Source organism: Nicotiana attenuata, unplaced genomic scaffold (genome assembly GCF_001879085.1).
Source record: "Nicotiana attenuata strain UT unplaced genomic scaffold, NIATTr2, whole genome shotgun sequence".
Lineage (NCBI taxonomy): Eukaryota > Viridiplantae > Streptophyta > Magnoliopsida > Solanales > Solanaceae > Nicotiana > Nicotiana attenuata.
The window spans coordinates 362,426-387,109 of NW_017670496.1; the positions used below are offsets into that span (position 1 = coordinate 362,426).

At 38.8% G+C, this 24,684-nt stretch overlaps 1 protein-coding gene across 1 annotated transcript; it reads left to right on the forward strand.

Annotated features, from left to right (window-relative positions):
• Nucleotides 1-8,920: 8,920 nt before the first annotated feature.
• Nucleotides 8,921-9,755, forward strand: LOC109240223. Its single transcript, XM_019406855.1, has 2 exons — nt 8,921-9,226; nt 9,515-9,755. The coding sequence occupies exons 1-2, from the start codon at nt 8,994-8,996 to the stop codon at nt 9,648-9,650; spliced, it is 369 nt and encodes a 122-aa protein (XP_019262400.1). The 5' UTR covers nt 8,921-8,993; the 3' UTR covers nt 9,651-9,755.
• Nucleotides 9,756-24,684: the final 14,929 nt, after the last annotated feature.

Below are 24,684 nucleotides of genomic sequence, written 5' to 3' on the forward strand. Positions count from 1 at the left end.
TTCTATTTCTATGATGTGAGACGGGGTCTCAGCCTTGTGTTGTGATGATACTGATGAGCTTGAAGTACAGCTCTTTTGTTTGAGTTATTTTCATGATTTGAGTATATTCAGGTCGTTTCTTGTTGGTACGCGTATTATGCAAGTTGTGGCTTAGGCCTGTATTGAGGTATCATATCACCAGAGTGGTGTGTTGGATTCGAGGTGATCCTTAGAGTCATTAATGAATACGAACAGAATTGATTGCAGCTTGTTAGAGAGATAATATCAAGGTATGGCCCGGAAATCTGTTGTGATATTAGTCAAAGGGAAGTGGCTTCATGAATGGTTGATCTGAGGAATGGTTACGGTTTATCGCGTGTTTCATTTATTGTTGGCAGTATATGGAAGTGTTGGAATAAGACTTTAGCTAATAAAAGGTTTTCTATCGGTATTTGGTTATTATGGGCAACTGCTGTAAATAGAGGCCATCGTTTCGAGTGTTTGGATTATGTGGTATATCATATGATTTCACCTAAGGTTGCAAGTATGGGTTATTACAGCTGGTTCGGGTTTATTCTGGGTATAGATGTGAGGTTCTGATATTGTGTATGATTTCGGAAAGTGCAACGTGGTTCTATGGTTTATGGTTTAAATGGACTGTGAGATTTCGGCTATATTGTGTTGTCGGACCTATATGAGATAGGGTGACGTGGGATCACCCCGGGTATATGCTTGGTAAAGTTATTCGGCTGTTGGTTAGCTTCTAGGACAACTCTGGGTACGCTCGAGGACGAGCGTTGGTTTAAGTTGGAGAGGATGTGACGACCCGACCCGTCGTCTCATGTATTACAGCCCCGTTTCCCCCATTTTACTTCAGCAACGAGTGAGTTATAGTTGAATTGAATTGGTTTGGATAGGAAATGAGACACTTAGTCTCTTTAAGGAAGGCTTAAGTTGGAAAGGTCAACCAGACGTTGACTTATGAGTTAGAAGGTTCGGATGTGATTTCCGGTGATTCGGTTAGCTTCGGGGGATGATTTGTGACTTGGGAGTGCGATCGGAATTGATTTTGGAGGCCCGGTGTAGAATTAGGCTTGAATTGGCGAGGTTAGTATTTTGGCGAATTCCGGTGGATAGGTGAGAATTTGATCCAGGGGTCGGAATGGAATTTCGAGAGTTGCTGTAGCTTCGTTAGGTGATTTTGGATATGTGTGCAAAATTTCAGGTCATTCGGAGGTGTTTTGGTCGGGTTTTTGATCAAATGCGTAATTCGGAAGTTTTTAAGAAACTTAGGCTTGAATTCGATGTGATTTGATGGTTTTAGCGTTGTTTGATGTGGTTTGATGATGGGAACAAGTTTGATATTCCGGGATTTCTTACTTTCAGTCATTATATATGTTTATTACTCACTGAGTTGGAAGTACTCACTTTACTCCCTGCACCATGTGTGCAGATTCAGGTGCTCCGGAGACTTAGTGGAGCTGTTTGCTGTTTCTTGGAGTTTATTTTCAGGAGTTGTCGAGGTAGCTGCCTGACGTCCGCAGGACCCGACTCCCCCCCTTTATTTCATTTGTCTTTCCATATCCTAGACTTCTTTATTACTATGGATATATATTACTCTGTTACATCTAGAGGCTCTAGACTCGTGACTCCAGATCTGTTGGGGAATGTTGGGACATTCGTTATTATTTTCCATACTATTTTATTTAGTTTCAGATTGGAACCTTGGTATTTGCTATTTTAATCGTATTATTTGTTAACGGATTGTGTATTTGGGTTGAGAGTATTTAAATTGCTCGGGCTTGCCTGGCATTAGTGTTGGGCGCCATCACGATCGGGTATGGGAATTGGGTCGTGACATTGGTATTACAACTAAGTTTCTTTTCTTGGTTGCTTTCTCTATCCTTAAGGTAGTAATATTCAGTTGCTTGGTTGATGATGTATGGGAGAGAAATATTTTTGTTTGTATTGTTTTCTAAGTTGTAGTTTCTGTTTAACCAAATGTTCCAAAGTAAGAACAGAAGGAGTTGATTCCAATTGATAATGTTCGAGGGAATCTTGGGGTTACTGTGTCTGAGGGTGTCCATCCAGCCCTGGTTATTGGAGCTGGAGGCTGCACTGTCCCATTTAAGGGAATACCAAACCTTTTTTGCGACGACACAGTGAAGGAAGATATGAGGAAGGTTTTCCTCGCCTGACCTACAAATAGTGCATGATTTATCTACGTTCATATCAATGTGGTAAAGGAAAGATCGGGAGGGAAGTCTATTGTGATAATATTTTCAGAGGAAGAATTTTATTTTATTGGGGCAGTGAGCATCCCATATCCATTTGAAGCTTTTAATGGTAGGAGTGGGATTCTCTATGAAGGGGTAGCAGGATGCCGTAGAAAAAGTACCATCACTATTAGGTTCTCAAAGGAGGCAGTCATAGGGGCGATTACTAGGAATGGTAATATTGTTGATATTATTGGGGAGTAGAACAAAAGATAGTTTTTCAAACGACCATGAGTTGTTGTTTATAAGATCACTAATTTTGTAGTATGGTCATTTATATTTAAGGGCCTTCTGTGCAGCTTCTGATGGCGGGAATTTGGAATCCACCTAGCATTCCAAATAGAGAGGGTGGAGTTCCTTTGTATGGACCAAAGGATCCCTTTGATGCAAATAATCCATCCAACTAAGGGCTCCATTTGTCTCAGATTATTCCCATTCTCATCCCATGGGACACCCATGCAAACCAAATTCATCCTAGTATTCCAAACCAAATGGAGAACAATCCACCACCCAACGAACAAGGTCAAGGAGGAAACCCAATGGAGGAGGAGGAAGAGCTGGAACCCCTAAATACGGAGCTGAGTGTGGAGTTTGCAAACCTAAACGAGGTAAAGGTTCTACTCTTCAAGGAAAACTTGAGCAAGAAGTTCATATTCAACTGTCCTCCCTCAATGTACAAATGCTCCATGGACATAAGGCCACCAAGGGACCCAACAGTGGGCTCTCATGCAGTGATCTTAGTCTCATGCAGCAGAACGAACCCCAATTCCACTTTGGAGGCAGTGATCACCTCAAACCACCAAGAACCAATAATGATGAATGGAGCCACTAGCATCATCTTCTGGAACGTGCGTGGAGCAAACAATGATGAGTTCCGCAGAAATTTTAGGGACCTCATTGATACTCACAAACCTTGCTTAATAGCTCTGCTTGAAACTAGGATGTCCTCTATGCAGCCCTGGTCAGCGACTTTAACTTCACGGAGATGATCGAGGTGCTAGCTGAAGGTCAATCCGGAGGTTTAGTCGTTCTCTACGATCACAAAGTTATCACTGTCAATAACTTTACTAGGAGGGGCCAGGAAATTCACGCTATGATAGAGGTAAAATCCCCTTCCATTTCACTTGGCTCCTTAACACTGTCTATGCAAGTACAAATATCTATGATAGAGGATTTATGTGGCATTACTTAGAATATATTACTAATAAATTTAATGGTGCCTAGTTAGTAGGAGGAGACCTAAACGATATAAGTATGACATCCGAAAATTTGGGGGTAGGAGAGTTAGTCACTCTAGAACTACTAGGATTTGGAATCATATCAACAATTGTAAGCTAATCGATTTAGGCTATAAGGGTTATAAGTATACGTGGTCTAATCACAGAAATAGGCACAAAGGGCTAATCATGGAAAGATTGGATAGATTTCTAGCTAATAAAAATTGGTTAAGCTTCTTCCCGGGCTTATGTAAATCGTTGGTTTTGGTAAACGACTCGGATAGCTTCATTAGGTGATTTGGGACTTAGGAGTGTGTCCGAAATATTTTTGTGATGTCCGGTGTAGAATTAGGCTTGAATTGGCGAAATTGAGTTTTTTGGCGTTTTCCGGTTGATAGGTGAGATTTTGATATAGGGGTCGGAATGTTACGACCCTAAACCCAAACCCGGTCATGATGGCGCCTCTCGTGAAGACAAGGCCAGCCGACACACTCTCAATTCACTTTAAGCAGTTAAAATAATAAAACCCAAGTCTTTAATAGAAATGAAATCCCAAAATAACATAATAAGTTGCGGAAATAAAACCAACACAGCCCGACATCGGGGTGTCACCAATCATGAGCATCTACTAATGTTCGAATACAACAAGAGTCTAAAATGTACTAGATACAGTCTAATAAAATCGAGAGGGAGAAAAGCAGTGCTACGAACGTCGGGCAGCTACCTTGCTAAACTCCGATGACTCTGCCTCTGAGCAACCAATACCCGCTACCGGGTTCAGAAATACCTGAATCTGCACACAAGGTGCAGGGAGTAAAGTGAGTACTTCCAACTCAGTGAGTAATAAAAATAAATGAAGACTGAGTAATATAAAGCCACGTAAGGCACAACATTAAGCTACAAGAGGCATAACAAATCAGTGAATATAATTAAGCAGTGAAATCTCATAAACCTCTCTTAAATAGTTAAACAATATACCGGAAAGCAACTAAAAAGTAAACACATAATAACTGCCCCTCAGGCACAGTAACAACAGAATCAGCCCCTCGGGCAATGTCACAGAACAATACCAGCCCCTCGGGCTATATCTCATATCACAATGGGTACCCGCGCTCACTGGGGGTGTACAGACTCCGGGAGGAGCCCCTTACGGCCCAAGCGCATAATCAAGCCATCTCGTGGCATCATAAACAAGCTCTCGGCCTCATATAAATCTCGAGCCACCTCGTGGCGTACAGTCTCAGGCCCTCGACCTCATTATCATAATCAATGTATCACTGCTGCGGCGTGCAGCCCGACCCAAATGTATCCTCACAACACAGGCCCTCGGCCTTGCTCAGTCAGAATCTCATAAGCCCCTCGGGCCACAGTAAAATATGAAGCTCAGCTCAAATACCTTTGAATATATCATTTAATGTGTTTAAAACAAAATAATATAGCTGAGTCTTTAAAATAGTAAAATATAGTATGACTGAGCACCAGTATGAAATCAATCAGTGAGGAAAATATCATTTAAAAATCCCCTAAGGGTTCAAACAGCTGGCACGAAGCCCACATATGGCATTTAGCCCAAAATATAATAATATTAAACAATTAACTATCAAATACACAGTAAAATAATCATTCGGGATGGACTAAGTCACAATCCCCAACGGTGCTCTACCCCACGCTCGTCATCTAGCGTGTAAGTCACCTCAACATAGCCGTACGCTGTGAAATTTCGGGGTTTCATACCCTCAGGACAGCATTTAAAATCATTACTCACCTCGAACTAGCCGAAAAGCTACTCTGCAACACGCTTGCCTCTCGAACCAACTTCCCAGTGCTCCAAATCCACCAAGTTCAGATTTTTATCATCAATTTATGCTAAACGAATGAATTCCAATTGAAAAATATCGAATTTAAGCACAAAACCCGAAATCGGTCAAAACCCGTCCCCCGGGCCCGCGTCCCGGAACTGGACACACTTTATACCAAAATTTTCTTCATCATATCACGAGTCCGTACATATAAAGAACTCAAAAATCGGAGTTCGTTTGACCCCTCAAATCATCCCTAGAAGGTCTCATAATCTCAAGCCCCAACTCTACCTTTTCTACTGATTTACATGAATTAAACACTGATATTTTATTCCTTAATCACAAATAATCGAGTTTTAGGGTCCAAAATCCTTACCTCAATGAAGAACAATGATTTTCTCTCTTCAAAATCGCCTCAAGGCTCTTTTCCAGTTCAAAAATGGTGTAAAAGGGTTCCAAGTCGCGGAATAGCCCTTTTTAAAACATTTTGCCCAGGCCTTAAAATCCTTCTTCGCGAACGTGGTCAACGCCTCGTGTTCGTGAAGCACAAATCAACTTTGACCAAAATTTCCTCTTCGCGATAGCGACCTGCCCATCACGTACGCGATGAATAAAATGCCCTAAAGCTCAGCTGACCAATTTCCTCTACGCGAACGCGGAGCTTTCCTCGCGAACGCGATGCACAATCAACCAGCCCTTCGCGAACGCGAAGGCTAAATTTCCAACTTCCTCAACTGACCCTTCGCGAACGCGAGGACCCTCTCGCGAACGCGAAGGTCATTTTTCTGCAGCACTGACCTGCAATTTTCTGCAGGTTCTAACTTCATGGAATGGCCCGATTGACCACCCGAAACTCACTCGAGGCCCCCGGGACCTCAACCAAAGCCACCAACATATCCCAAAACCTTATTCGAACTTGTACCAATCTTCAAAATACCTCAAACAACATCAAAACCACCAAAACACATCGAATTCAAGCCTAAGATTCTAAAATCTTTCGCATTCCGCTTTTGATCAAAAACCCAACCAAACCATGTCCAAATGACCTGAAATTTTGCACGCACATCCCAAAAGACATAACGAAGCTACTGCAACTTCCGGAATTCCATTCCGACCCCTACATCAAAATCTCACCTATCAACCGGAAAACACCAAAAAACTCAATTTCGCCAATTCAAGCCTAATTCTACACCGGACATCACAAAAATATTCCGGACACACTCCTAAGTCCCAAATCACCTAACAAAGCTATCCGAGCCATAAAATCCGCATTCCGAGGTCGTTTACCAATAAGTCAAAACTTGGTCAAACCTTTCCATTTCAAGCTTCAAACTGAGAACTGTTCTTCCAAATTCATTCCGATTACCCTGAAAATCAAAACCAACGATTTACATAAGTCATAATACACTTCACGGGGCAAGTCATGCCCGAGAACTGGTGAGCAAAGTGCAAAAGCTCAAAACGACCGGTCGGGTCGTTACAAAAGTAAAGGGTTGTGGTCCGAGTAGGTTTTAGGCAAATGCGCACAGATGAAAACAAATACGATTTTTTTCTGTAAAAGAATTCTACAAATTGCGAATATTTTGTTTCGAATCGTAGAAGCTTTGAGGAATATTTTGTCCCAAATCTTTAAAGTTTAATACATGTTAAATAAATGTACATCTGATGGTTCAAATCCATTTCCTAGCAATATGCCTCAATATTTGTTGAATATAGCAGTGATTAAACAGATTCCATGAGTTATGAGTAAAATTTTGAAACGTAGCTCTCTCTTTTACTCAGTTTAATATTTTGGTATTTTTTCCATGAGTTATGAGTAAAATTTTGAAACGTAGCTCTCTCTTTTACTCAGTTTAATATTTTGGTATTTTGTTGTCAAAAACCATTGGAAGTGTTTTGTCATAGGATAAATACTATTCACCACGAGAAAAAAATTAATTTCATTCAAAAGACTTTCCACTAGTCTCACATTGGTTAAGGATACGGCATATATAGTCCGCACCTTATGAGCTTCTTTTTTGGGGTGAGTTAGGTTCGACGTTCATTTTTTTTTATATGATACCAATAGTCATATTCTTAGTTACCCAATATTACGTTTCAATGCTAAGTTGTCCACACTCCAAACGTCCAATGTTGAACGTGTGAGGGATTGTTAGAGTCTAACACTAGTTGTTGTCTCTTTGTATAATTTTTGACAATTATCAATCATCAATGCTAGCTTTTGTGGTTAATTTCGGTTCGACGTCCATTTTCTTATCATCCACAAGATTTTTATTTCTAATTGAACTTAGTAGGTTGAATCTTGAAGAAACTAAAAAATTCAGTAAAAGCTAAGACAAGCTGAACATTGCAAGATGGTGACAAAGAAAATACCAATTTATTTAGCTACCTATTCAGAGGTGCTAAAAGGGTCTTCTAAAAGACAAGAAATTCAAAGTTGAAAAAAAGCATGTCTATAAGCTATTTTTAGGCCACGAAAAGTTGTTAATCGAGTGGATGACAAGTATCTCCGATCCAAGTAGAAACTTGAAGATATAGAGAGATTAGAAAATGGAGGGGAATTGGATCCAGAGATAGGTGAGTGTTGTATGATTTCGATAGGAAGGTGCGGAGGTCGAGAATTAGGGTTGACGGTTGACAGATAGATGTGTGTTTCTCCTAGGCTTTCCAGTAGTACTAGGAATATTTTGTATTTTCTTATTCATGGTTCGTTATTATTACATGATGTGTCATTCGCTTCCGTTACCATTTTACATTGTTGTTACTATTGTTTGTTGCTTGGTTGCTTTATTTTCACTGTTCCTTGAGCCGAAGGTCTATCGGAAACAACATCTCTTATAAGATAAGGGTAAGGTCTGCATACACACTATCCTCCTCAGACTCAACTTACGGAATTATACTGGGTTTGTTGTTGTTGTTGTTAATAGAGATTTCTCTTATTTCTCTCTATTTTATTTATCCTTTTGAAGATACCATTAATTCATGCTGGCTTAGCCCATTTGGAAATCAAATATTTTTTAATATTTCAAACACTAAACTTCAATATTTGCAAATACTGGTTTAGCCATTAATATTTGCAAAGATTGAACTTCGGTATTTGAAATACTTTGTGAAATATTGGAATATTGGTCTGAAGAGTTATCTTGGAGCAAAATGGTAAAGTTGTCTTCATGTGATATGTAGCTCATGGTTTCGAGCCGTAAAATTAGTCACTACTGCTTGCATTAGGTTAGGCCGTTAGGCTGTCTACATCACACCTCATGGGATACGAATCTTCCCAGAACCCTGCGTAAACGCGAAATGTTTCGTGCATTATTTCAAGTAAAATAACGATTTCACTTTAAAAAAAATTGTATGCATTATTTCAAGTAAAATAACGTTTCACTTAAAAAAATTCTAATTTCACAAATTTTCTTTTAACTGAAATTCATGTCTTAATAATGTTAATGCCTTGAGCTCTTGGAATATACCTAAGTTCAACTGAAAATACTTTCTTTGGAATCACCACAAGAATTCAATAGAAAGGGACAGTTCATTGTTATTATCTTGTGAAAATGACCAGATTTGTCTATTTCTATTATTTTGTGAAAATGACCAGATTTGGCTATTTTCTCAAACTTTTCTTGATAAGCAATGAACTCTTAATAGCCACACATAAAAAATGAGATGTAGATAGGATAACTTGTGCATTTCTGCCAATTGTCATTTGCTTTGATAAGAAAATGTTGTTCACACAAAACTTTGCCAATTGCTATTCTTCTACTAATTTTTCTTATCTCTTTCTGAAATATAGAAACAGAAGAAGTAAACATGCAACAATTTCATTTGCAAAAAAGAGAGAAATTTCTGAAAATTCAACAGGCCAAGAAAACTCCATTTTCTCTCTGAAAATTCCTAGAAAATTTCTTGCTCAAGCTGCTATTGGAGTCTTTGCTCTAGGGTTCATTGATGCAGGGTAATTTTTCCTAAATTTTAAGCTTTGATTTTTATTTCTGCACATGTTCGAGCACTCGAGCAGCCACTAATGCTTGCATTATGGCATACTGTCTACATTACATCTTTGGTGTGCAGTCCTTTTTCGAATCCCGCGCGAACGCTGAATATCTTGTGCACATGACTGCACTTTTTAAATTTTATATTTTTTCACATTCATAATACATTTCAAGATGCTACAAAAAAACAAAAAAAAAATTGTTTTCCCCCTTTTTCTTATTTTCCCTCTAATTTTTACTTAATATTTCAGGTATAGTGGAGATTGGTCAAGAATTGGAGTGATCTCAAAAGAGAGTGAAGAATTCCTAAAAATTGCAGCATATTTTATAGTACCTTTATGTCTCTTTCTGATATTTTCTTTCTCTAATAAGAAAATTGAGGATTGAAAGCTTTCTACGGTTTTGTTCCTATTTTACCCTTGTAAATGAGTAATTATGTAAGCACAAAAAATTGGAATTTCAACTCTTAATTAATGCACTATGTTGATTCAATCTGTTTTTTTGTTTTTAATTTTCTACTCGATTCTGGTACCTGCATTGGTGTCTGGCAAAATTCCGATCTGTGCTGGAAAGTTCCAAATTGAAGGGTAAAGTGCTCTCTAAAGCATCTGATTGTCCTTTAGGTCTCTTTCCGGAAATACTTTAATTTCCAGCACTCTATATATATATATATATATATATATATATATGTTAATCTACCGTTGCAATTTAACTGGTTAAAACTTGTTATTACTCTACTGTACAAGTTATTAAATAAAAGTTGCTATTAAGAGTTATCTGTTGTTTTAAAAACAAATTAATTATTTGTAGGATAGACATGGACATAGTAACCGATTATTAGAGGCCGTTTGGATTAGCTGATTTGAAGTAGTTGATAAGCATTATGTGCTGAAACTGATTTAATAAATAAGCAGTTACGTGTTCAGATATAAGTGCTGAAATTGATAATAAGTTGCTGCAGTATTTGATTAAAAAGTGCTGATAAGCTTTTTTTCTGTTAAAATGACGTAAATAACCTTAGAACTGTTTACACTTATAAGGGCAAAATTTCTTAAAAATTTAGATTCCAGATTGATTCAAATACAAAATATCCTATTTGTCATTTTATTTTAAATACAACTGTGGTTAGATAAGATAATTTTTATGATAAATATAATTTATTTTATGACAAGCATATAATAATAAGTTATAATAATTAATAAATTGACAAAATTTTCTCAATAAAAAATAAACCTAAATAGGACAAAATATTGAAGAGAAACAAAGACTGTATTCGTCACCACAACACTTAAAAAGCAATACACCAAAAATTTGATATGTCCTCATTTATTACATACAATTCAAAGATTAATACACAATCACATAGATACAAAAATGCAAAGGAATAGAGAATTTGCTTATCTTATATAGTCAATGAGAATTGAAAGGGGGGGGGGGGGGTTAGGTTGAAAAAATACCTGAGACAATGAGTATCGATGTAGGAGTTTTGTTCTAAAAAGGAATATTTTAAGGAGAAAATAGTAAAAATGTTGGTCAAACTTAAAGTGCTTATAAGCTAAAAATTCATAAGCTGGGGGTGACCAGCTTATGGCTTCTGGCTTATTTTTGACTTATAAGCACCTGGCTTATAAGCACTTTTAACTTTACCAAACGGGTAGATAAGCCGAAAAGTGCTTATAAGCTAGTTTGACCGGCTTAAAAGCTTAGCCAAACACCCTCTTAGCCTAATTAGTAAAAAATTGATGCTATTGGAATCGTGTTTGAGAATGAAGTCACCTTTGTTAGGAAGCATTTTACTTCTAGAGTGGGACTTTCCTGCGTGAAATTCGAATTAGTCGATCCAAAGCGGGTACTGGACACGAGGTAAACCAAAAAAAAAAAAAGAGTACCCAAAATGGATTTTTACACAAATAACCGACCGGATTTATTGTTTACCTTTTCTAGCTTGTATAAGTACATTATACATGAATCATATATATACTATTCATCCACCAGCTATTTTAATTTAAAAGTTAGATGGACGGCTATTTCAGTTAATTCTTACGTGAAAAGGAAGAAATCCTCAAAACTAATATTTTTCCTAAAATGTGGAAACATATTCAGTCACAGCTTTTTGCAACTTCTCCATTTTGCTTGTAAATTCACCACAGACTAATATTCTCCATTTTACGGTCTTATTACTAGACCAAAGTCAAAGCCTTTCAACATTTATATATTAAAATAAAAAAAATAAAAAAAACCTTTTTTTATTTTTTTGTCTCCTACTCGGTGTTTGGTATCTTCATTGGAGCCCGATTATATCCGGATTCGCGCCGCGTAGGGCCCCATTCAGGGGGAAACGCTCCCTACCAAGGATTTTTCCCTACCCAGAGCTCAAACCCGAGACCTCTAATTAAGGGAAGAACAATTCTATCCACCACACCACCTTTGGTGGTTGATATTTTTACCTTACTTTGGTGTTTGCACGTAAATAAGGTTCGCAATTTATTTCACTACTAAGTGTATTTGGTCATCAAATTTTGGTATGTTACTTATCTAGTTTTCATGAAAGTTCGAGACTGACATTTCTTTTCAATGAGATGGACATATAATATTCAATAAATAAGTAATATTCTCGGCCATATTATCTATCTTTTAAGGTTTTTGTGGACCTTAATCTTAAAAAAATATATATTTAATAACATTATGTTTAAATAACACTCACTAAATTAAATTAATCATAAACCTAAATTTGGAAATTTTTAATAAATGACTTCTTATTCTTCTAAATTGTCAAATATTTTGAAACTAATTTAGTTTGCCATCCTAATTAATACTCATATTATATTTTGGATCAAAGGGAGTAAAAACATTTGAAGACCACTAACATGTCCTTTTACTACTTCAAAGTTGATACCACACTCAGGGGCAAAGCTACAGTCCGAGAAGGATAGTCGTCGAAAAATTATATTGTATATATAAATTAAATAATATTTTTTAAAGATATATATTAAATCTTGAACAGCTCTATTAATGAAATTCTTGAGTTAAAAATTCGTTCAAATAAGAGAAATCGAGGTGTTGAACTACTTCATATATTACTAACTTCAGCATCTTTAATATTACATAGGACAATAATATGTAATAGAATAGTACAAGGGTTAAAATTAATAAACAGAAATGGAAAAGGTTGGGAAAAAAAGAAATGGGTATGTTTTTCATGCCAAAATCAATTATTTTTTTTAAAAAACAAACAATTTTCTTGTCTGTACTTTTAGTTGGTGCTTGTACTCAAATAGAATCACAGACTTACTTCCTTGTCCTTTTGAGTCGTCGAATTATATTCACGAGAGTTTATTTATATAGGAGAAAATGAGTTTTCCATTATCATTTACAATTTGAACAAAATAAAATAACCTATAAAGATTTTATGTGTTTTATTTACAGACGGTATATGTTATTTTTTTTAATCATTTTTTCTGAAAAATATCACAACTAAACGAACATTTGTAATGACCATAAAAACGATCTCCCATTTATGCACATGATTGTTTCGAATAATTGGAAGTGTAATTAATTTTTTATTATTTTTGGTCATGGCTAGAATTGACCTAATATATCAAAGTTATTTATCGTCTAATTAGTTTCTCTCGAAATATTTGACACACAAGCAGTTGGTGAATTTGTCTTCACCCAGTAAAAATTGCACGGGGCGCCCTATTTGGTCGCCCCTATTTAACCTATGCCCATTTTTTTTAAAAGTTTTAACTTATACTCACTTTTTAAACAAATTCAGCCCCCTTTCTCTTCCTCCTTCTCCTTCTTCGTTTTCTTCTTCTTCTTCTTTCTTCTGCTGCTGTTGATGCTGCTATGAAACTTCAGTTCATGGAATGATTGTCATAAGTATGTTAATCAGGTTATTTAAAAATAAATTATAAATAATTATGTAAGTTAGTAGACAATAATTTGTGAATACTTCCACGTACGGGAAGTTTAAGGTCACACTTAGTAATTCTTTTCATGATAATTCTGTTCTTTTCACGTTTATTGTTTCCAAAATTTATGATTTAGATACTGTTGGCAATCTGATTATTTATCTAGTATGTTAGAAAGCTTTTTCAAAAACTTCAGCTTATATAGTGCTGAAGTTTTTACAAATGAACTAAATAACTTCAGCATCTTCTGCTGAAGTTTTTGAAAAATCTTTATGACAAAACTAATGAATCCAGGACAAAAAAAACTTCAGCTTATTTAGTGCTGAAGTTTTTATAACTGAACTAAATAACTTCAGCATCTATGCTGAAGTTTTTGAAAAAGCTTTACGACAAAACTATTGAATCCAGGATAAAAACTTCAGCTTATCAAGTGCTGAAGTTTTTATAAATGAACTAAATAACTTTAGCATCTTCTGCTGAAGTTTTTGAAAAAGCTTAATGACAAAACTAATGAATCCAGGACAAAAAAACTTCAGCTTATTTAGTGCAATTACAAACAAAAATTTCAGCAAATAGAGAACAAAATTTTAGCTACTATGCTTAAGTTCAGCAAATAGAGAACAAAACTTCAGCTACTATGCTTAAGTTCAGCAATTACAAACAAAACTTCAGCAAATAGAGAACAAAAATTCAGCTACTATGCTTAAGTTCAGTAATTACAAACAAAAACTTCAGCACACTTTGTTCAGCAATTTTTGCTACTTCAGGCCCATCTACTAGGGTGCTGAAGTTTTGCGTGATTGCCTTTGCTACTTCAGTCTCGTATGCTGAAGTTACGCGAAAAAGTGGGTACGCTTGCAATTTTTTTGGCAAAGCGGGCACAAGTTAAAACGTGACCCAAAAAGCGGGTATAGATGCAAATGCCCCCTTCACCCAACTAAGGAGATCATGAGGCCCATGATTGACATTTGGTGGGGCCACCTCGGCTTTCGAACGTCCAATATAAAAAAAATAATCTAAATAGTCGTCTCCCCAAAAAATAGCAAGTATATATATGCAACGTGACATTAAGGAAAAATAAGCAGTTTAACGTTAAATATTTTCGAATATTGCAACATGTCACTTTTTCGAAACAAATAAATAAAAAATAATATCACATATATAACATTTAGCTAATACTAAATGAATGAAGATTTGGTGTATCTGTCAAAGGAGTTAGTGTGGATAATAGTCTGGTAAATGAAACTTTAATTTTTTTAAAAGAAAAACTTAAGCAGCTGGAGGTGATTAAGAATAATATAACGAATTAATTCAGACTCTTAAATAGTTTGAGACCCTATACTACCTTTTGCCTTAAAATAAGTTCAAATTAACCGGTCAAAATAATGGGGCCAAGAGATAAAGGATTGACGGTATATATATTAGACACATAGCTTTGCCAAATTTATTCAAGTACTTTTGTACTGAATAAAATGAAAAGACTATAAGTTATAAGAACCAAGACAAAAATGAACGTAAATCACATGATTTTCACTACTAGAAATTAAAAGTTGTAGCACATGTGACGCCCAAAAAAAACTGGCTTTGTTGCTAGACGGGCAAGCTTTTGAAGTAGGGGCATGTAACGATCTGGCCCGTCGTTTTGAGAGTTAGAGCCCCGATCCCCTATTAACTGCTTTTCCCGTATCTATTTCTGCTATTGTGACTTGCCGGGATGATTCGTTTGGGGTTTCGGAGTGTTTTGGGACACTTAGTCCCTAAATGAGAGCTTAAGCCTTAAGATTTGGATCGTAGTCGGATCTGTGTGAAGACGACTCCGGAATGGAGTTCCATCAATTCCGTTAGCTCCGTTGGGTGATTTCGGGCTTAGGAGTGTGTCAGGATTGTGTTTTGGAGGTCTGTAACTCATTTAGGCTTGAAATGACGAAAGTCGAATTTTTGGAGTTTTGGGCCGGTAGTGGAATTTTTGATGTTGGAATCTGATTTTCTTTGGCTAAGCGGCATGTATTTCCACGGTGCTCGTTTTTATAATTATGAAGCGTGGCTAAGTGATCCAACTCACATTGGGCCTAGTGCCCAGGTGGTTTGGCCAATAGTGGACCAAGAAATATTAAATGGTGACATAGGCAGGGGTTTCCGAGGAATACAAATAACCTCTGGGTTTTTTCAGATTTGGAGAGCATCTTTTCCGGAAGTTGGAATAGGTCTTAGTGTGAATTATGACTTGTGTGCAAAATTTGGGGTCAATCGGACGTGGTTTGGTTGGTTTCGGTATCGGTTGTAGAATTCTTGAAGTTTCAAGTTCATTAAGCTTGGATTGGAGGGTGCTTTGTGTTTTTAGTGTTGTTGGATGTGATGTGAGGGCTCGACTAAGTTCGTATGGTGTTTTAGGATTGGTTGGTATGTTTGGTTGAGGTCCCGGAGGCCTCGGGTGAGTTTCGGGTGCTTAACGGATTAGTTTGAGACTTATTTAATTTGCTGAAGTTGTTGCACCTGGTGTTTTCACACCTGCAGAAGCGGAGGCGCAGAAGCGGTTGAGGACTGCAGGAGTGGGCTCGCAGGGGCGGCCCAGTGCTCGCAGATGTGGTCCCTGCCCACTTAAGTGAATTCCGCACCTGTGATGGAATTTCTGCAGGTGCGGCACCGCAGGTGCGAAGAAGGGTCTGCAGGTGCGGTTTGACTGGCAGAAAAAGAGCAAAATCGAGGATTTGATTTCATTCTCCATTTTTGGACCTAGAGAGTTCGGTTTGAAGCGAAATTTCGAGGGATTTTCAGAGGAAGCTTGTGGGTAACGATTCCTTACACGATTTTGGTTGCATTTCATAAATCTGTAGTTGTTTTCTTCATTTAATCAAGGAATTTGAGTGAGAAAGTTGAGAAAATGGGGGGAAAAGTTCCCCAATCGAATTTCTGAGTTTTGAGGGAGATTTGACATCGGATTTGGATAATTTTGGTACGAGTGAACTCGTGAGTGAATGAGTGTTCATAATTTGTGACTTTTATCCGATTCCGAGACGTGGGCCCGGGGAGAATTTTTGGGCGTTTTTTCTATTTTCTTGCCTTAGCTTTTATTTCATTAGTTAAATTAGTTTTTTGTAGCTATATTTACGTTATATAATTGATTTGGCTAGATTTAGGCTATCCGGAGCCGGATATTCGTGGAAAGAGCATTATTTCGGATTGATTTGAGCTTGATTCAAGGTAAGTGGCTTGCCTAACCTTGTGTGGGGGAACTCCCTTTAGGATTTGGTACTATTTGATATATGAGCGCCGTGTACGTGAGGTGAGGAGTACGTACACGGGCTATTTGTTGTAAAACTCCGTTTTTCACTAAATCTTAACCTCTTTTTCCTTGTTTGAACTACACTAGAATATGTAATTACCTTGTTTAGGTTAGAAAAATATGCCTACATGTTTTAACTGTCTACTTGAACTCTGCGCAGCATGTCTAGTGAAAATTACCTGTTTTCTTTGATGCGAACTTCGATTAAACTATTGATTTCCATGTTGAAACTGTTGTTTATATTGATTGAGCTGCATATTTACTTTGGGACTACGGAACGGCATTCCGGGAGATCCCGCTGTACTGCATATTTACTTGGGACTATGGAGCGGTATTCCGGGATATCCCCCAGCACTGCATATTTACTTTGGGACTACGGAACGGTATTACGTGAGATCCCCCTGCACATTTACTTTTGGGACTATGGGACAGTATCCCGGGAGATCCCCATGTTGCTATTACTGTGTTCTGAACTGTTGGCTTCCATTGAGTTCTATTCCTGTTAGAATTCCGTATTTATTTTACTGTAATATTCCTTCTGTCTTATTTTATTATTTATACCAGTAGGGCCCTGACCTGATCTCGTCACTACTTGACTGAGGTTAGGCTTGGCACTTACTGGATACCGTTGTGGTGTACTTATGTCCTTTCTTGCACATGTTTTCTGTGTGCACGTCCAGATACTAGCTATCAGCCTCGAGTCTAGCTGTGTGGTTGCTGCTTCAGGAGACTTCAAGGTACATCTGCCGCGTCCGCAGACCTCGGAGTCCCCTTCTATCCCCTTGTGTTGATTTCCCCCTTGTTTTCTTCAGACATAAATGTATAGAGCAGATAGAAACTTGTGACATTGCGACATTCCGAGTTTTGGGAAAGATGTTTATTGTATATGCCGAGTGGCACCGTTTTCGCTTATTAACTATATATGTTAGATGTTATCTTTGTGTTTTCATTTCATTTTTGCAATATTAGGCTTACCTAGTTGTAGAGACTAGGTGCCGTCACGACAGATCACGGAGGGAGAAACTGGGTCATGACAAGTTGGTATTAGAGCTGTAGGTTCATAGGAGTCGTGAGTCACAAGCCGGTTTAATAGAGTCTCGTGGATCGGTACGGAGACGTCTGTACTTATCTTCGGAGGCTATGGAACTGTTACGAAAATTTTACTTCATTTGATTCCTTGTCGTGCGAGATTATTGACTTCGAAATTCTAAACTTATGTCTTCTATTCTCTCACAGATGGTGAGGACACGTGCTACAAGAGATGAGCAGGCACCCGCGCCCCCTACTAGAGCCGCCAGAGGTCGCGTCCGGGGTAGAGGCCGAGGATGCGCACGTGGTACAGCCAGAGCACCCGGGCGAGCTACTATAGAGGAGCCACCAGTAGCTCCAACCGGAGCACAGACACCTGATACGCCTGCTACTACTACTCCAGCGCTTCAGGAGACCCTCGCACAGTTCATGAGCATGTACAACACTCTAGATCAAGCAGGGTTGATTCCCCTTGTTGCAGCCACATCTCAGGCCGGGGGAGGAGCACAGACTCCCGCCGCCCGCACTCCAGAACAACGGGTTCAAGTTGATTAGATCCCAGAGGTTATACCGGTATCGCCTGTAGACTTAGTTCAGCCCGAGGGTAGGGAAGCATCTTCAGAGAAGGAGCAACGAAGGCTTGAGAGGTACAAGAAGTACGACCCTCCCACATTCAGTGGTCTAGCATCAGAGGATGCTTAGGGATTTCTAGAGGAGTGCCTCGTATCCTCCGCACTGTGGGCATAGCAGAGTCAAGTGGGGTTCTTTCACTGCCTTCCAGCTTCGACGGGCAGCCTATCAATGGCGGCGTACTTTTGAGTTAGACAGTCCGGCTGAGGCAGCTTCCCTTACATGGACTCAGTTCTCGGACATGTTTTTGAGGGAGTATGTCCCTCAGAGCCTCAGGGACGCATGGCACGCGGAGTTTGAGCAGTTATGCCAGGATACTGTGACAATTTCAGAGTATGTAGTCCGTTTCAGTGACTTGGCTAGACATGCACCGGCCTTGGTTTCTACAGTTCGAGAGAGGGTTCGCCGGTTATTGAGGGACTCATTCCTAGCATCAATACTAGCATGGCCCGGGAGTTAGAGATGGATATCGCGTATTAGCAGGTGGTGAGTATTTCTAGAAGATTGGAGGGCATGCTTGCTCGGTATAGGGAGGAGAGAGAGGTCAAGAGGTCTCGAGAGTCAGGCCATTATTCTGGTGCCCGTGCCCCAACTGCAGTTCGTCATGGTAGGGGTTATGTGAACCGCCCCGTTCATTCAGCTCTTCCAACAGCCAGTGGTATTCCAGCTCCTCCTAGACCTTAGGAGCCTTATTATGCACCTCCATTATCTAGCGTGCCTCCTGCACGGGGTGCTATCAGCGGTCAGTCCAGCAGACCTGGCTCGAGCCAGTCACAACCGCCACGTCCTCTTAGAGCTTGTTTTGAGTGTGACGACACTCACCATATGGTGAGGGATTGCCCCAGACTTAGGAGGGGTGCACCTCCACAGACATCTCAGCCACAATGTGCTCCACCAGGTCCTCAAGCTATGATTACAGCACCAGCTGCCACCCCACCTGCTCAGCCAGCGAGGTCGAGGTCGGGGTGGTAGAGGTCGCCCTAGAGGGGGAGTCCAGGCTAGATACTATGCCCTTCCTGCTTATACAGAGGTTGTTGCTTTCGATTCTGTCATTACAGGTATTGTCCCAGTCTGTCATAGAGATGCATCGTTTCTATTCGATCCATGCTCCACTTATTCTTATGTGTCCTCTTATTTTGCCCCGCATTTGGGCGTATCTCGGGATTTTTTGAGTTCCCTTGTTTATGTGTCTACTCCTGTGGGAGATTCTCTTGTTATAGACCGCATTTATTGATCGTTTTTGATTGCTCTTAGTGGTTTTGAGACCAAAGCCCATTTATTATTGCTCAGCATGGTAGATTTTGATGTTATCTTGGGCATGGACTGGTTGTCGCCCCATTATGCTATTCTTGATTGTCACGCCAATACCGTGACGCTGGCTATGCTAGGTGTACCGCGATTAGAGTGGAGGTGTACCTTAGATTACACTCCAGTAGAGTTATTTCATTTCTTAAAGCTCAGCGAATGGTTGAGAAGTGGTGTGACGCGTATCCCCGAGCACTCAATGGAAGAAGAGGAATCAAGTCATGCAGTCGGAAATCCAATCCCTTATGCGAGAGATGTCAGTATTGATACCCCTACAGTTGATTCAGTCCCAGTAGTGAGGGATTTCCCTGATGCGTTTCCAGCTGATCTTCCGGGCATGCCGCCCGATAGAGATAAGGATTTTGGCATTGATTTATTGCCGGGCACTCAGCCTATCTCTATTCCTCCTTATCGTATGGCCCCTCCTGAGTTGAAGGATCAGTTGTAGGAATTGCTTGATAAGGGCTTCATTTAGCCCAGTGTATCGCCTTGGGGTGCTTCTGTCTTGTTTGTGAAGAAATGAGATGGTTCTATGCGTATGTTCATTGATTATCGCCAGTTGAACAAAGTTACGGTGAAGAATCGGTATCCTTTGCCTCGTATTTATGACCTATTTGATTAGTTACAGGATGCCCGAGTGTTTTCCAAGATTGACTTGCGTTCAGGTTATCGTCAGTTGAAGATTCAGGAGCCAGATATCCCGAAGACTGCTTTTAGGACTCGCTATGGTCATTACGAGTTCCTTGTTATGTCATTTGGGCTGACCAACGCCCCAACAGCATTTATGCATTTGATGCAAAGTGTATTCCAGCCTTATCTTGACTTGTTCGTCATTGTCTTTATTGTTGACATTCTGGTATATTCCTGGAGTCGGGAAGATCATGAGCAGCATCTGAGGACTGTGCTTCAAACCTTGAGAGAAAAGAAACTATATTTAAAGTTCTCAAAATGTAAGTTCTGGTTAGATTCCGTAGCATTCTTGGGTCATGTGGTATCGAGTGAAGGGATCAAGGTGGATCCGAAGAAAGTGGAAGCAGTGCAGAGTTGGCCCAGACCATCCTCAGCTACGGAAATCCGGAGTTTCCTTGATTTGGTGGGGTATTACCGTCGATTTGTTGAGGGATTTTCATCTATTGCAGCACCCATGACCTTGCTGACCCAGAAGGTTGCTCCGTTCAGGTGGACGAAAGAGTATGAGGAGAGCTTTCAAAAGCTCAAGACAGCTTTGACTACAGCCCCAGTATTGATATTGCCTTCAGGTTCGGGGTCTTATACGGTTTATTATGATGTGTCGCGTGTTGGCATCGGCGCGGTGTTGATGCAGGACCGTAGGGTGATTGCCTACGCGTCCAGACAGCTGAAGGTGCATGAAAAGAATTATCCTATCCACGACCTTGAGCTAGCAGCTATTGTTCATGCCTTGAAGATTTGGAGGTACTATTTGTCCGGTGTCCCTTGTGAGATCCATACTGATCATCGGAGTTTGCAGCATCTTCAAGCAAAAGGATCTTAATTTGCGTCAAAGGAGGTGGTTAGAGCTTCTTAAGGATTAAGATATCACTATTTTATACCACCAGAGGAAGGCCAATGTGTTGTCTGATGCTTTGAGTCGCCGGACAGAGAGTTTGGGGAGTTTGGCTTATCTACCAGCAGTAGAGAGGCCCATGGCGTTGGATGTTCAGGCCTTAGCCAGCCAGTTTGTGAGATTGGATATTTCTGAGCCTAGTCGAGTATTGGCTTGTGTGGTCTCCCGGTCTTCTCTTTATGATCGTATCAGGGAGCGTCAGTGTGATGACCCCCATCTGCTTGTCCTTAAGGACACGGTCCAGCACGGTGATGCCAAGGAGGTCACTATTGGGGATGATGGTGCATTGAGAATGCATGACAGGCTATGTGTGCCTAATGTAGATGGTTTGCGTGAGTTGATCCTTCAGGAGACTTGATAGCACTCATGGCAGCTCAACATCATTAAAGGAGAAGGATGAAGTTCTGGAAGCTCCAAGAAGGCCCATGACAAGGTCTCAAACAAAGAAATTTCAAGACAAGCTTAATGGGCTTCAATTGGCAATTAAAAAGTGTCTTATCATAGAAGAAGAGCTCAAGCACAAGGAGGATCTTTGGGCCAAGTCTTACAACTATTTTGAGGCCCAAATTAAAGTCCAAAAGGGTAGATGGAATGAGGCCCAAATATGCCCCAAAAGAGAGGAATTTTCAGCAGCCCAAATAAGCCCAAAAATAGTTTCTAGAATATATATTTAATAGTTGTTTTAATCTATGTTGACTTGCATTGGTCTATGTGTATGTTGACTACATTGATCTTAGTGTGGGTAGTCTTCTATGCTTCTAGAGAATATAATTCTCATTTATTGAAGTCTTGACTAGCTCCTTCTTTACTACTATATAAAGGGGTGCTTGTCTTCCATTGTAGGGGACATTGAAGATTAATATTATTATTATTGTGAGTTCTTTTGAACCTTTGTGAACTTTACTTTGAAGATTTATCTTGCAACCCTAACTAGTTCATAGCTTAAGGTAGTAAGATAATTTTTCTTTCTTGTGATATCTTTGGTTTCTTTTGATATTCTTCGAAGGCGACTAGTTTGTTTACTAGTTGTTGTCGTAAGTTATTCAAACTAGAAGTCAAGATCCGAATCTAGTTCTTGATTAGTTTATCTCTAGTGAAGGCAATTGGTTTCATAACCAACTTGTTGTCATTAGGATCTTGTCAAAATCTAGATTAACATAATCTCGGGGTTCTTGGACCTTTCCTTGAATTTCGACATATCTAGTTTATTTTTCTTGCTTTTCTTAATCCGCTTGCATTTCTTTACTACTTCCGTATTTCATCAACTTATTTTCTTTAAGTTCTTGGATCTCCCAACCTTTGTATTATCAAGTGGTATCAGAGCGGTTGTATCAAGATTCCGTTCTTGATAAATCTTGGGGATTTCTTGAACAAAGGAGCAAAAAGAAAATGTTACTGTAGTAGTGAATAGTACGCTATAAAAAAAAGAAAAAAAAAAGAAAAAAAAAGGGAGAAACATATTTGCTCTTGAAGAAATCAGATTTTTGTTTGTGTTTGTTTCCAAAGTCAAGAAAGGAAACAAGGAGAGGGGATCCTAGATCTTTAAGAATAAAAAAAATCAATTTTTCTAATCCTTTGATCTTGTTCTAAAGAAAAAAATCCTTTTCTTTGTTCGAGGTTTGTTTCAACTAAATCCTACTCTTTCTAGGATTCGTTCTTCACTTTCTTTAGTGCCCCAAAATTCCTTATTTTACTATTGAGGGCTTTGATACGAGTTGGGTTTAATTATAAATCTACAAGGTATTTTCCAAAGGTTAGTTGAGGGGAAAAAGGCAAGAGTGGGTGAGAACAATAGAGGGAAAGAGCCAAAATTTGAGTGATAACTACAATTATTTTTTTATTATTTTAAGAAAGATGTCTCATACAGGTGTTAGTGATGATGAACAGAGGACTCTTCAAGAAGCCGAAATCCGAGCAAGAAATGATTTCACTCTACAAGCTATGCATCAACAATTCGAGAGATGGAACTTGCAATTCCAAGAGATAAGGGATACTATTGCCGAACAAAATGAGACAATAGCTGCACTTAGGAGGGGAAANAGAAGAAGACTCAGAAGATGAAGCTGAAGAAGAGCAAGCACTGATGGCCATCGGAGAATCAGATGATGAACAAGAGGTAAGTATTCTTCATCTCAAAGACAAGATTAAATTCTTGTCTAAAGAAAGGTTGGCTGAGCTACTACTAGACTTCATTGATGAGTCTGAAATAATTAACAATGAGAAGGAAGTTCTGTCTAGGGAATGTGTGATCCTAAAAGCAAAATGCAAAAGTCTAGAGTCTAGGGCAAATGAGAGTGATGATAAAAATGCTGAGTTGAAGAACCAGGTTCTTGAACTTGACAACATTATCCTAGAACTTAGGTCTGAAAACTTGAAACTGAAACTAGGAACAGGAAAGAAGAAATCTGATCACACACATCTCACTCTAGAAGAAAATTTGGGAAAAATGAAAGATGAATCGTATAAGAAGGATGAATTCATCAAAGTCTTAAAGTGATAGCATTCATGGCAGCTCAACATCATTAAAGGAGAAGGATGAAGTTCTGGAAGCTCCAAGAAGGCCCATGACAAGGTCTCAAACAAAGAAATTTCAAGACAAGCAATTGGCAATTAAAAAGTGTCTTATAATAGAAGAAGAGCTCCAGCACAAGGAGGATCTTTGGGCCAAGTCTTACAACTATTTTGAGGCCCAAATTAAAGTCCAAAGGGAGATGGAATGAGGCCCAAATATGCCCCAAAAGAGAGGAATTTTCAGCAGCCCAAATAAGCCCAAAAATAGTTTCTAGAATATATATTTAATAGTTATTTTAATCTATGTTGACTTGCATTGGTCTATGTGTATGTTGACTACATTGGTCTTAGTGTGGGCAGTCTTCTATGCTTCTAGAGAATATAATTCTCATTTATTGAAGTCTTGACTAGCTCATTCTTTACTACTATATAAGGGGGTGTTTGTCTTCCATTGTAGGGGACATTGAAGATTAATATTATTATTATTGTGAGTTCTTTTGAACCTTTGTGAACTTTACTTTGAAGATTTATCTTGCAACCCTAACTAGTTCATAGCTTAAGGTAGTAAGATAATTTTTCTTTCTTGTGATATCTTTGGTTTCTTTTGATATTCTTCGAAGGCGACTAGTTTCTTTTACTAGTTGTTGTTGTAAGTTATTTTAACTAGAAGTCAAGATCCGAATCTAGTTCTTGATTAGTTTATCTCTAGTGAAGGCAATTGGTTTCATAACCAACTTGTTGTCATTAGGATCTTGTCAAAATCTAGATTAACCTAATCTCGGGGTTCTTGGACCTTTCCTTGAATTTCGACATATCTAGTTTATTTTTCTTGCTTTTTCTTAATCCGCTTGCATTTCTTTACTACTTCCGCATTTCATCAACTTATTTTCTTTAAGTTCTTGGATCTCCCAACCTTTGTATTATCAAGTGGTATCAGAGCGGTTGTATCAAGATTCCGTTCTTGATAAATCTTGGGGATTTCTTGAACAAAGGAGGAAAAAAAAAAGAAAAAAAGTTACTGTAGCAGTGAATAGTACGCTATAAAAAAAAGTAAAAAAAAAACAAAAAAAAAGGGAGAAACATATTTGTTCTTGAAGAAATCAGGTTTTTATTTGTGTTTGTTTCCAAAGTCAAGAAAGGAAACAAGAAGAGGGGATCCTAGAT